Source organism: Erinaceus europaeus, chromosome 18, assembly GCF_950295315.1.
Source record: "Erinaceus europaeus chromosome 18, mEriEur2.1, whole genome shotgun sequence".
Classification (NCBI taxonomy): domain Eukaryota; kingdom Metazoa; phylum Chordata; class Mammalia; order Eulipotyphla; family Erinaceidae; genus Erinaceus; species Erinaceus europaeus.
Window position 1 is genome coordinate 25,203,188 of NC_080179.1, and position 12,849 is coordinate 25,216,036.

The 12,849-nt window shown below is 34.6% G+C and overlaps 1 protein-coding gene across 2 annotated transcripts in view; it reads left to right on the forward strand.

Annotated features, from left to right (window-relative positions):
• SCN1A (sodium voltage-gated channel alpha subunit 1) overlaps nt 1-12,849 on the forward strand; it is a 162,008-nt gene that overhangs the window by 91,521 nt on the left and 57,638 nt on the right. The window contains exons 3-7 of one of the 2 annotated variants that reach the window (XM_060177778.1): nt 1,730-1,848; nt 4,765-4,854; nt 7,389-7,517; nt 9,425-9,516; nt 10,520-10,789. In XM_060177778.1, coding sequence (XP_060033761.1) covers nt 1,730-1,848; nt 4,765-4,854; nt 7,389-7,517; nt 9,425-9,516; nt 10,520-10,789 — 700 coding nt within the window. Of the gene's footprint in view, nt 1-1,729; nt 1,849-4,764; nt 4,855-7,388; nt 7,518-9,424; nt 9,517-10,519; nt 10,790-12,849 lie in introns of those variants that run through there. The other variant, XM_007539320.3, reaches the window with a different exon arrangement.

Consider the following 12,849-nt stretch of genomic DNA (forward strand, 5'->3'; position numbering starts at 1 on the left):
CTGAAAACTAGGATGAAAAACAGACCCCCTAAACATACACCTTTTATCACTATATTCAAATCATGTAAAATTAGTTTATTGGACTACCTTCCATTTTTATAAGCAATTAATGTTAATAGTTTTTAACAAGCCAAAAACAATTTGTAGACCAGTACCAGCTGAGGGACCCAACCCACATTCATACACCTGATGCAGGACTCTTCACACAAACTAGCTAAGAGGTGCTATTTAAAAAAAAAAAGTGTTAAAAGGTTTGGAATGATTGTTTTACTTAAATTAAAAAGAAAAAAAATCTGAATGTAGAGCAGACATAGACGAGAAATATATTCAACATGCCCTGAAAACTAAATAGAGGGAATGGCACCTTATAGTTCTTAGTAGAACTAGCATAAAGTTAAGCTTGATATGTCATAATATGATCAAGACTGATATGCTTTCTATGACTAGGGAAAAGAAACTCTTTTGAATAATGTGTGGATTTAAGTTAAAAAGACCTAAAAAGTTTTCTTCCCAATATATGTTCTTCACACTGAAAGAGTTCACTCCTCTTGTGTCTTGGAATAGAAGTGGCAAACACTAGAAGAAGAAGAAGGAATAGAAGTAAACATATTCAGGAACACTGAAGCTGAATCTTTGGCACACTGTTCTGTGTTGCTGTTTTATCTTTGGTTTACATATTGTCAGTTGTTCTCAAATATGTCTAATGTTTGGAAATTTATTCACATTTATGAATCCTACTTTCTACAGGGCTTTGAGCTTTTCTTTTTTTATATATTTATTTTATTTATTTATTCCCTTTTGTTGCCCTTGTTGTTTTATTGTTGTAGTTATTTTTGTTGTCATCGTCGTTGGATAGGACAGAGAGAAATGGAGAGAGGAGGAAAGACAGAGAGGAGGAGAAAAAGATAGACACCTGCAGTCCTGCTTCACCGCCAGTGAATTGACTCCCCTGCGGGTGGGGAGCCAGGGGGCTCAAACCGAGATCCTTACGCTGGTCCTTGTGCTTTGCGTCACGTGTGCTTAACCCACTGCACTACCACCTGACTCCTGAGCTTTTCTTTTATGCTAAGAAATCACTGCATGAGTTAGACAGTCAGTTGGGATTAGAATTCAATGTGTCAGCTAACTCAGAAATCCCAATACAGAATTTAGCACTCCTGCCAATGTATACTCTTCAGGGAGTTGAAACTCAAGAAATCAATATTTGGATTACATCCATCTGACACAAAAGTGGATTTCCTACTGCAAATAGAATGATAATGTTTATTTTATAAGCCTAAACACTGAAAGAATATTTATTTCAAAAGCAGCATTGTTTTTATTGAATAATTTTTGCATTTCACAGAATTAATTTTTTCCAGTTTTTGCATCCTGCATCCGCAAGGTTGAAATCACTATGAAAGAATGTAGAATTTCATGATTTTTATAAAGAAATGAAACCTGCACCCACTAATGACTTTCTTTTAGCCCCAAAGTATAAAATATTAAAAAAAAATACAGTAACCCCTCTCAACCAAGTGTCCTAAACATGGTAAAATTGCAGGTAAGTATCAGATAATAGGTAAGTGATGTCATGGCTCTCTTATTCAGACCCAGTGACAGTTTATCTTCATGGTACACGTCACAAACTGTAACACTGAAATGATGTATTTTGATAAATAACAGAGTATGTGATGGAGTTTAAATGGTTTATACTTTTATACTTCTATGTTGTGTTCCTGTCTTACAGACTTTTATAGTATTGAATAAAGGGAAGGCCATCTTCCGGTTCAGTGCCACCTCTGCCCTGTACATTTTAACTCCCTTCAATCCTCTTAGGAAAATAGCTATTAAGATTTTGGTACATTCATATCCTTTTCAAATGATCAATATTAACTGCATGTACTTAATCTGTAAGTGCTTTGTAGCTAAATATAAAATGGGGAAATGTCCTATTCTACAGCTTTTATTATTCTCATTTTGTTTCTTCTTTTATTGTACAAGTCTTATTTATAATTAATTTGTGGCATAGACATTACTAAGACCTACACAGTCTTAAACATATGTAATATATCTTTCATATATATTTGATAAATATCACATTTTTAAGCCATGCATTTTATCATATTATGAAGTCAACCAGGTAAACATGGTTAAATTAAGACATTGATATATGTAAATATATATATTCCAAAGACATAGGTAGGATATATAAAATATATTTTGAGTATATATATATATATATATATATATCATTCTAAAAAACTTATGTATATGAGGTCTTATAAATTTAATAAAGATATCTATATTTACTTTTACCAGTTTTATACAAAGTTTGAGAATGATATATTATAATAAATAAATCTATTTTTAGAGCCAAAATTGGATCTATAATATAAAGCATTTTAGTGTATCATAGAATAAACTTTTACTTACATTTTCCAAAGGGAGAATGGATATCAGAGGACTTTAGCCAATACTTAGCTGATTCTTGAATTTTCCTAATAAAATTATAAGTGGAGTACTGAAATGTTGGCAGAATTTCAAATTAATGTTTGAATTATGACTCTGCCATGCAAAGTTGATCGCTTACTAAGACTCTGGAAGTTGATGCAAGAAGAAAGCTTATATTTCCAAGAGGTCTTTGAAGATTTGGCTTTGTGATTCCCACTGGTGCTGAAAAAGTTCTCTGCAACTAAATTCACCTATTCATATTAACCAGAAAAAAATCATTTCCAATTCTGCTCCTTTGGCAATCATAAATGAGAAAAAAAGTGTTATAATAGACATATACTCACATTAACTGTTCTTTAATGATTATAAATCACAGAAAGTCATTCTACTTTTAAACTGTTAGCAAGAGATGTCTTAATATTATAAATTTTCTGTTGTTATTACTAAAATACTTGAAAAATGAAATCCGTATATTCAGGAATTTTACATTCATAGGGAGTTTTCTTTACCCAGTTTGTGTTCTCAGTGCCATCATGTGGCCATTTGATGAAAGCTTTCTTTTTTTATTAATGGAAAATTTTTGTTTCTGCAGTTATCCTCAATGCAAAGAATATCGAATATGAGGCTGGCAAGATAGCCCACCTGGGAGCAGGCCTGCTTTGCCATTCCTATGACCTAGGTTCCAACCCAGCCCCCACCGCCCTGGGGAAGTTTCTGTCTCTGTTGTCTTTCCCTCTCTCCCTTTCCCTCTCTCTTTCTTTTCTTTCTTTTTTTAAAAGATTTTATTTATTTATAAAAAAGATAGGAGGAGAGAAAAAGAACCAGACATCACTCTGGCACATGTGCTGCCGGAGATCAAACTCGGGACCTCATGCTTGAGAGTCCAAAGCTTTACCACTGCGCCACCTACCGGACCACTGTCTCTCTCTATGTGAAAAACTCAGGCCAAGTCATAAGGCACCAGGAATAACCAGAGGAAAAAGAGAGACAGAGAGAGAGAGAGAGAGGAAGAAGAGAACAGATGAGAATATGGAGATATGGAGTAGAAAGTAGAAGCAATGGAAAAGTAATATTAAGAAGAATATTCCTTAGCCAAGTTATCGTATTTCTCCATCTTTCTAAAATACAGTGATTAGTTGCATTTTTCTTTTCTTTTTATTGATGGTGAGAGTAATGGTTTACAGTTCAATTGGTGACACATGGAGAGAATTTCTCATCTGTTCCATGATAGGTGTTTGCAAAACTCTCTCACCTCCAACTTAGTTCATTTTCTACCATCGTGCATCAAGATCTCACAACTCCTCCCAACCCACCTCTGCCTTTCTTCTCCAGACCTCCTTTGCTTTATTGATTTCTAATCCTATTCCAAACCCAACTCTCTTACATTTTATGCACTTGTTTTAATTAACACTCAGATCGCATTTACTAATATGCATGACTGGTCCAATTTCTCCACATATATTGACTCATTTAATCATATGAAATAGTTTTGTTTGTTTGTTTGTTTTTTACTTTATTAGCTCTAATGTGTAAAAGTGAGCTGGAAGGAACACAAGGGAATCTCAGTGTCCCAGAGACTGAGCCACTTGCCCAAGTTTATGGTTTATTGAGCAGGAAAAAGGGATGAATGCTGGGAATTTAACTCAGAGCCTCTAGTGTGCAAATTATGTGTTCTAACACTGAACTACATCCTTGGCTCATTATCATTTTGATGTTTATTTTTCTTTACACTGATATCATTCGAAGCTGGGCTTCAAGGATATTCACTAACCATTTCTTTAGTGCAGCTGTACCTATACAAACTCGGCCAAAATGGGCAATTCAACACTTGATATCACAGTATTCTTTAACTACAGGCTTTTTTCTGAAATGTTTTAAACTATATTATGTAACATGTAATTGAGAAATTACAGCAATGCATATATGTGCCTCTTTCAACAAATTACTCATTTAATGGTGAAAGCTTTATAACCGGCACACAGGTTTCACACTAAAATTCTCAGGAAAAGAAACCTCAATTAAATAACAGCAGCAAAACAGAGCTTTATGCTTCTATAAAATTTTCTTACACATGGTAAAGTTAACATATGGTTCTAAAGTCTACAAAGCTACTCTGAGTGGTGCTATTATTAGACACAATTTTCAGATGAAGAAGCTAAAATTTATGGAGATTACATGACTTGTCCACAATGTATGTCACTGTGTCCTGATTAAGTTGCAACTTTGGATTTCAATTATATAATACAATTTGGGATTTTAATTATAAAATATAGCTTTATATAGTACATGGGGTTGGATATTCTTTTTATGTGTTCCTTAACAATAACCTACATTATTCAGCATGCTAATTATGTGCACTATTTTGACAAACTGTGTGTTTATGACAATGAGTAACCCTCCTGATTGGACAAAGAATGTAGAGTAAGTTCAACTTGTATTTTTAACTACATACTATGTGAGTGTTTATATATATATACAAATACAGATAGTAAACACACATTTAGTCTGCTTATGTGTGTGTTGAAGATTTTGAAACTGTGCTATACTGTTCCTTCTAGATAAAACAGAATAGCACTTTGTTTTTAAAGAAGTTTTTATTTTCCCTTTTGTTGCCCTTGATTTTTATTGTTGTAGTTATTATTGTTATTGTTGTTGATGTCATTGTTGTTGGATAGGACAGAGAGAAATGGAGAGAGGAGAGGAAGACATAGGGGGAGAGAAAGATAGAGACACCTGCAGACCTGCTTCACCGCCTATGAAGCGGCTCCCCTGCCTGTGGGGAGCCAGGGGCTTGACCAGGATCTTTACACTGGTCCTTGCACTTTGTGCCACCTGCGCTTAACCCACTGCCCTACCACCTGACTCCCAGAATAGCACTTTTTAAAAAGGCATTTCTGAATACATTTTCACATTAAGAAGACAATACTCATTTGCCTTTAATGAATATAATGTCCCATCTCCACCTGTATCTTGTAATTTCCAAACACTCGTCAGTCTTAGGTGTCAGTTTTTCTTTAAAAACAGTGGTGGCCACAGCAAATTTGATTAAAGCAGTTGTATGAAACTGCATGAAACATCAAGTGGTGGACCTTGATTCCAGTTAAATTATTGACAAATTAAGTGAATTAAAAGTCTAATAGTACAGAAGGTGGTGGAGCAGAATAGCTCTGATATTACATGAATGAGGTCCTGAGTTTGATCCCTGGTACTGAATATGCCAGGGTGATGATCTCTAGTTCTCTCTCTTTTATCATAAGTAAATAAATAGTTAAATAGTTTTTTTTTTTCTAGAGCACTGCTCAGTGCTGGCTTATGGTGGTGCTGAGGATTGAACCTGGAAACTCAGACCCTCAGGCATGAAAGTTGTTTTTCATAACCATTATGCTGATCCCTAGAGCAAAAAAAAAAAAAAGTTAAGTTAATTTATTTTTGAGGGAGACAAATTGAGAAGGAAAAGGGAGAGAACGGTAGCACTGCTTCACTACTTGTGTAACCTTTGCCCACACTGCGGGTGGGGACTAAGGGCTTATATTGGTGTCCTTGTGTATCTTATATATGCACTGATGCACCAATTCCTAAGTCACAATATATATTTTTAAACAAACACAGTTGAACCTCACAGTGTTTACTTTCATTTGCCATATCCACTCATGTCAGACCCATGTTCATTTCAAGTGAGGTCACAAAAAAGTGACTGAAAAAAATTTCTCAAAATGTGAGATTTCAGAGCCTGAAAACCCAGCAGACTGAGGACTAAACTAAAGGAAGTAAATGGGAAGTGTCTTTAGAAACAAGAAGTATTGTTAACTTCCTTGAGAGGGTCGGGCCTGTGATTTCTTTTACAACAGAGAGGTCAGATTCTTGATACCTGCCATTTTGGAGCTACCATAATATCTCTGCTGCACCTGAGCACACAGCTCATATTATAATCACTACTGCCGTGTCAACCCCTAAAACAGTTTCTACAGAGGTATTCCCAAGAGCTTCTTCCCTTCCTGAACCCTGCCACGTTAGAGACAGTCACAATATGAGTAAAAAAATTTCAGATGGAAATAATAAAGTTTATATGCCAAGAATTTCTATAGTATGAAAAGTTAACAAGATTCTCAAACACTCTGGTTTCTGTGAATTTCTTCTTTGACTTTTAAAGTTCACAGACATCATAATTTCTGCTCATTTAAACTTAGATGAACTTAACTTTGGAAACACCTAAATTTGTAGAGTAGCATCATATATTTTTCTAAAATAAATTTGTATCTCTTTTAAAATCGTTTATTTATTAATTTTAATGAGAAAGATACAGAGAGAAACCAAAACACTGGTCAGCTCTGGTTTAAAGATGGTGCTGGGAATTAAACTTAGAACCTCACATCCTCAGGCTTTGAAAATCTTTCACATAACCGTTATGCTATCTTCCTAGCCCCTAAAGTTTATACCACTTCTGACTCTAGAAGTATCCATTTTGATGTTTCTAAAATGGCCTTTCCCAGTAAGTTTATCTTATCATTTAGACAGGGGAAATGGGTAACTAACTTATTGATGTACTCTCATATTAAAACAGGATTGAAATTGGCCTTGCTTTTTATTTGTTTCAGTTTGTTAACGAAAATCATACTCCTGCAACATTATTATGGCTGCCTCACCTTTTATTTATCGTCTATAATTTTCAAAGAGCTCTTACTAATTTATGTCAATACCAAGACATTTCAGACAGCACCTAGATAACCATTACATGTCATCTTCTCACTGGGCTCTTAGGACATTTAAAAAGTGATCTTTGTGTGTTAGTGAATTGGCTTTAAATTTAATGATGTGTTTTAGTCCCATGACATAATAGCATCTGCCCACTTTGATAATTTTTTTGTTAGTCCTTTAACTGTCAAAGTGATAGAAAATTGGTTTGCCTTAAAGGAATACTGCTCTTTTACCAATGATTTTTGAATGCTTGTCTCCAGGTACACCTTCACAGGAATCTACACTTTTGAATCACTTATAAAAATTATTGCAAGGGGCTTCTGTATAGAAGATTTCACTTTCCTTCGGGACCCATGGAACTGGCTCGACTTTACTGTGATTACATTTGCGTAAGTGTCTTTTTGAAACTTCAAATGAGTCTGAAGTGTGAGTTTCTAAGAGTGCTTATGTTTCAAAACATATGTTTGCTTTCACTATGGAAATTTTGTATATTACTAATACATTTAAGCTCCAGAATTTAATTGAATTCCTTGGAAGTCAAGGTAGCATTTCACATTGACTTTAAACCATTGCAGTAGTCAAATGACAGGTTTTCAGATGTAACTAACATTTATCAGCAAATTACATACACAGTCACTTTTTATGCACAAATAAAAAATAGGAAAGTAGAAGAACATTCATAATACATCTTTGGATTTAAAAAAAATTATAGCCACAGGCAACTCTGTTGATTTCACAAGTATCCACTGACTTTCTTTATCTTATTATATACTTTCTAACTTCTCTTGGAGACAAATAGAAAAAAAGCATCTACTAGCATCAAAACATCCAAACAAATCAGACTTATAGGAAAAAATACTCAACATTCCATATTTTTGACATGTTATAATTTTGTTAGTAAACTGACTTTGAGGACTTCTACTAGGCACATTATCTGTACTTTTTCTTATTTTTCTCCTGATCCCCTTTCTTTCACTATTCTCTTTATGAATTCCCCCCCCCCCCAGGGTTGTTGCTGGGTCTCAGTGCCAGCACTATGAATCCATTGTTCCTGGTGGCATTTTTTTTTTTTTTTTGGATAAGACAGAGAGAAATTGAGAGGGGAGAGGAAAATAAAGAGGGAGAGAGAAAGACACCTGCAGACCTGCTTCACCCCCTACAGGTGGGGAGTGCTCTAACCCAGATCCTTGCATGATCCATGCACTTCCTATAGCTTAGGTGATGTGCCACCACCTGATCCCCTAATATTTTTTTATCTCTTTCTTTTTACCATCATCACAAGTTTTCTTAGCGTCCTCTCCCATTCAAATACCCTCAGTAAGAGGCAGAATTTCTCCATCCCTGCCTTTGTGATGTAAACTTCGTCAGTCAAGAAAAGATCAGAAAAGTAATGAAAGGCTATTCAGAAGCAGTTAAAAGTACAGCGCCAGCTCAGAGGAAAGAAAAAGAACACCTCCCCCCCCCCTTTTTTTGCCTCTTGTAGTCTAACCAGGTGAATAAGAGAAGTGACAGTGTTGTCAGGGCTCCAAATGCTTTCTGTCCCATTTTAATCTCATATCTAGTCAGGATGAGTCAATTCTTTACCATTTCCTTTTACCACAGCTCAGGGGAAAAAAATAAAAAGCATATTGGGATTACCAGTCTACAAGAATGAAACAGCAATAAAATCGAAAGCAAGCATTGGCCCCCCGCAGCATATTGTTCTTTATTTGTGTAAGTTTTTCTTAAGAGTTTTGCCTTGCACTAGGAAACCCTGATAATTATAGATAAGCACTAAAATGGAACTTTTTTCTTTAAGTTTCTCTTGAATCATTTCATCTGTTTTTTTCTAGTTGAAACCTATAAAATAAGATGCTTTATTTACCTAAACTAAATTTCACATAATGCTGACTGAATTGCTTACCGAAATGACAAAAAAATGTGTACTCTTTTGAAGTTTGTATCTCCATATGACCTTAACTTATACAACTGAAGAAAACCACAGTGATAGACACTGATTTCTCAATCACTTACAATATTATCATCTGAAAACACAAGAGTGCCTAAACAAAAAACAGCTGAAAACTATATAAATTCTACTTAATTCTTGAATAATTCTGATTTAATTCTACAGATATGTAACAGAGTTGTAAACCTAGGCAACTTTTCAGCACTTCACACTTTCGGAATCTTGAGAGCTTTGAAAACTATTTCTGTAATTCCAGATAAGAAGTGACTAGTGTAAAGAATAAGGCCCCTTATAAAACTTTTTCTTTGTATCCTGTTATTGTGTTTGTATGTGAACTCCCTATTACAGATATGTGACAGAGTTTGTGGACCTGGGCAATGTCTCAGCATTGAGAACGTTCAGAGTTCTTCGAGCATTGAAAACAATTTCAGTCATTCCAGGTGAGAACGAAGTTTTACATTAACACAGACCTACTATATTTTTTTCAGAAAATTTCTAGAAATTTTATTTCTAGACATTCAACCTTATAAATAATTAGTAACCACAATAATTAGAATAGTCAAAATTGTTTTGTGTGTCATAGAGTATGATTCATATTATTTGGATATTTTTTCACAATTTTTAATCAGAGCTTACCAGTTTTTTTTATGAAACACTAACACAGTCTGTGTGTTTTTCCTGTACACATGACTTATTTTCATTCTACCATGTCACTTGTACAAGAGATTGGTTTTAAATAAACAAATCTATCATTTTATGTTCACTGTAGTTATTATAGACTATATTCAATTAAAATTTAATGTTATTTGAAGAACAAGGTGATAAGATAATGTGTAATATCACGAGTCTACGGCTTTGTTATTCTTTTCCAAATAATATTATTGGAGAAATAATGGTTTACAGAACACTGCTGCCACACGAATTTAATCGCTTATCTCCTTGTATAAATGTCTTGCACACCAACTAATGTCCCTTTTCACCTTTACTCTCTGAGTCCTCATTGCCTTGTAAAGTGCAATTATATGTTTAGCCGCCTCTAGCTATATAGCAGACATGTTTTGTAAGTAGGCATTTAAAAATAATTCTTCAGGTAATTTCTTCTGAAACTAACAGCTGACCCTAATGAACATTTGCAATGGTTTTTATTAGGAAAAAGGAGGAATATAAGACCCTTATTTTAATGTATGCTTTGTGAGAACCGTGAACCATCCATTATTTCCTCTCAACACAGTAGGGTATGGTTTTTCTTTTTGTTTGGATCATTGCATTTCTGGACATCTCCTCTATAATTTCTTCAGTCTTTCATGAACTATTCTTCTGTTAGCATTGCAATCATAGTCAGATTTATGCATAGAAACTGTGTTTTCAAGCAAAAAAAATGTATGCAGCTTTTGCTTCTTTGGATTGTCCATGTCTTCATAATAATTGCCATCTTCATTTTAGGTCTGAAGACCATTGTGGGAGCCCTAATTCAGTCTGTAAAAAAGCTTTCAGATGTCATGATCTTGACAGTTTTCTGCCTAAGCGTGTTTGCACTGATTGGGCTGCAGCTCTTCATGGGCAACCTGAGGAATAAATGTGTCCAATGGCCTCCTACCAATGCTTCCCTAGAGGAACATAGTATAGAGAAGAATATAACTGTTGATAACAATGGTACTCTTGTAAATGAGACTTTCACTGAGTTTGACTGGAAGTCATATATTCAAGATTCAAGTAAGAATTGCTGATTTATATCTTTAATTTTTGTTGTTGTTGATTTTCCTTCCACCTAGATATGGCACTTTTTTAAAAAAATGATTCCATAAAGGTCATGATCTTTTAATAACCTTATCAGTGTTCACATACACATTTTATTATTTTGTTGACAGATTCTGATTTTGCCTTTTAGATGTCACTTTCATAGGTGAATCTACATTCTTTTCATTTATATATTGGTTCAAATCATCAAATTACAGAAATATACACCTAGGCCTTTGTAAATAACTCACTAACTATTTATTACAGAATACCTTTATATTCCAGAAGGTTCCTATGTGTATTTATGTAACATTACATGCCTTACATTCCTGTATGTCTTAGGTACCTCTATGCATTGGAGCTAGGAAAATAATAGTAATGCCACATAATTTCAGGATACTTATAGTATAAGTTATGGTTAGGGTCACTTAATAGAGATCAAGTGAAATCTAAAGACAAATATTATTCCTTTATTTGAAAAGTAGCATTATGTTCAAAGAAAGCAGGGAAAGTCAAGCTTTCGGAATAAAAAGAACAAACTACATAATGAAGTTATGGCATTCTGTTTAACTTTATTTCAAGAGATAAGACAAAATTGTCAAAAATTTATATATTCCACTCTAGAAAGATGGAAAAGTCATTGGTTTATATCCTGAATTTTTAAAGTAACCAAAGTAAAAATGTCTGTCTTTATTTTTAATGTTTTCCAATAGCAATATTTAAAAAGCAGAGAGAACATGAAAGGAAATACCCGTTTACAAGAAAATTATTAAATATGTAAAACTTAAATTCCAGATTGCTTAAAAAAGGCTATATCTTTATTATTTTAAGGTGATGAGTAATACTTTGGGGAGGAAGAAACAAAACCAATAACCATGTGAAATAAATAGGATCAGTCATAAAAGGTTACTGGTGATTTGATGCTTTTAAAATAATAGCGTAATTTAAAAATGAGTAACTTTTTTATTATTTGTAGATATGGAAAATACTTTGGGCTAACACAGACTACTGTTCTATGGTAGTTGTGATATTCACATGATTACAAATGTTTAGCTATGAAAAAATGCTCTTATAAAAGTGTTTCAAGGGCCGGGTGGTAGCACACCTGATTCAGTGCACACATTACAATGTGCAAGGACCCAGGTTCGAGCCCCCAGTCCTCACCTGCAGGGAGAAAGCTTTATTATTGGTGAAACAGTGTTGCAGGTGTCTGTCTCTCCCTAATACTCTCTTCTCTCTCCATTCCTGGCTGCTACTATCCAATAAATAAAAAAAATAGAAAATATATCAGAGGAGCAGGGCAGTAGCACACCTGGTTAAGCACGCACCTTAACATGTGCAAGGACCCAGATTTGAGCCCCCCACTACCCATCTGTAGGCAGGAAGCTTCATGTCCAGTGAGCAAGTCTTGCAGGTGCCTCTCCTCTATTCCCTCGCCCCGTCTCAATTTCTCTCTTTTCTATCAAATAAAGAAAAGAAATGGCTTCTGGGAGCAGGTGGTTCATAGTAATTAAAATTTTTTTTAAAAAATCATGGCTTTGACTGGGGTTTAAACAAATGTGAAGTTTATTACAAATGGGTTACTTAGGTATAGCAACAGAGGCAAAGGGGCAAAGATTGGCTAGTCAGGATGGCAGGCAGCCATGAGTCTTTACACTAGTTGCCAGTACTTAGATACTTTGTTCAGATGCTAGGGGAAGCAGCATGGTGGGTCCCAAGGAGGAGAGCAGGCAAGGACATCAGGAACAGAGAGAGTGATTTCCACCAGGCACTCACTTAAATAACTTCCTATACACCCACAATCCCTTCTGGGTTTGCGAAGGTCTACTCATCAGGCTGATGTCAGCCATGTGCTAATTATGTTCATGTCTCAATTAATTTAGCTTATGTATTTAAGAACTTCATGTGTTTTAGTTGTTGGCATGATAAATGTATCTTTTACTATAAACTATTTATGACATGTTCTGGTAATTGGTAGAATATAAATAATTTATAAATACTCTTTTTAAAATTCAGGAGAGAAAGTTGGAAATGAC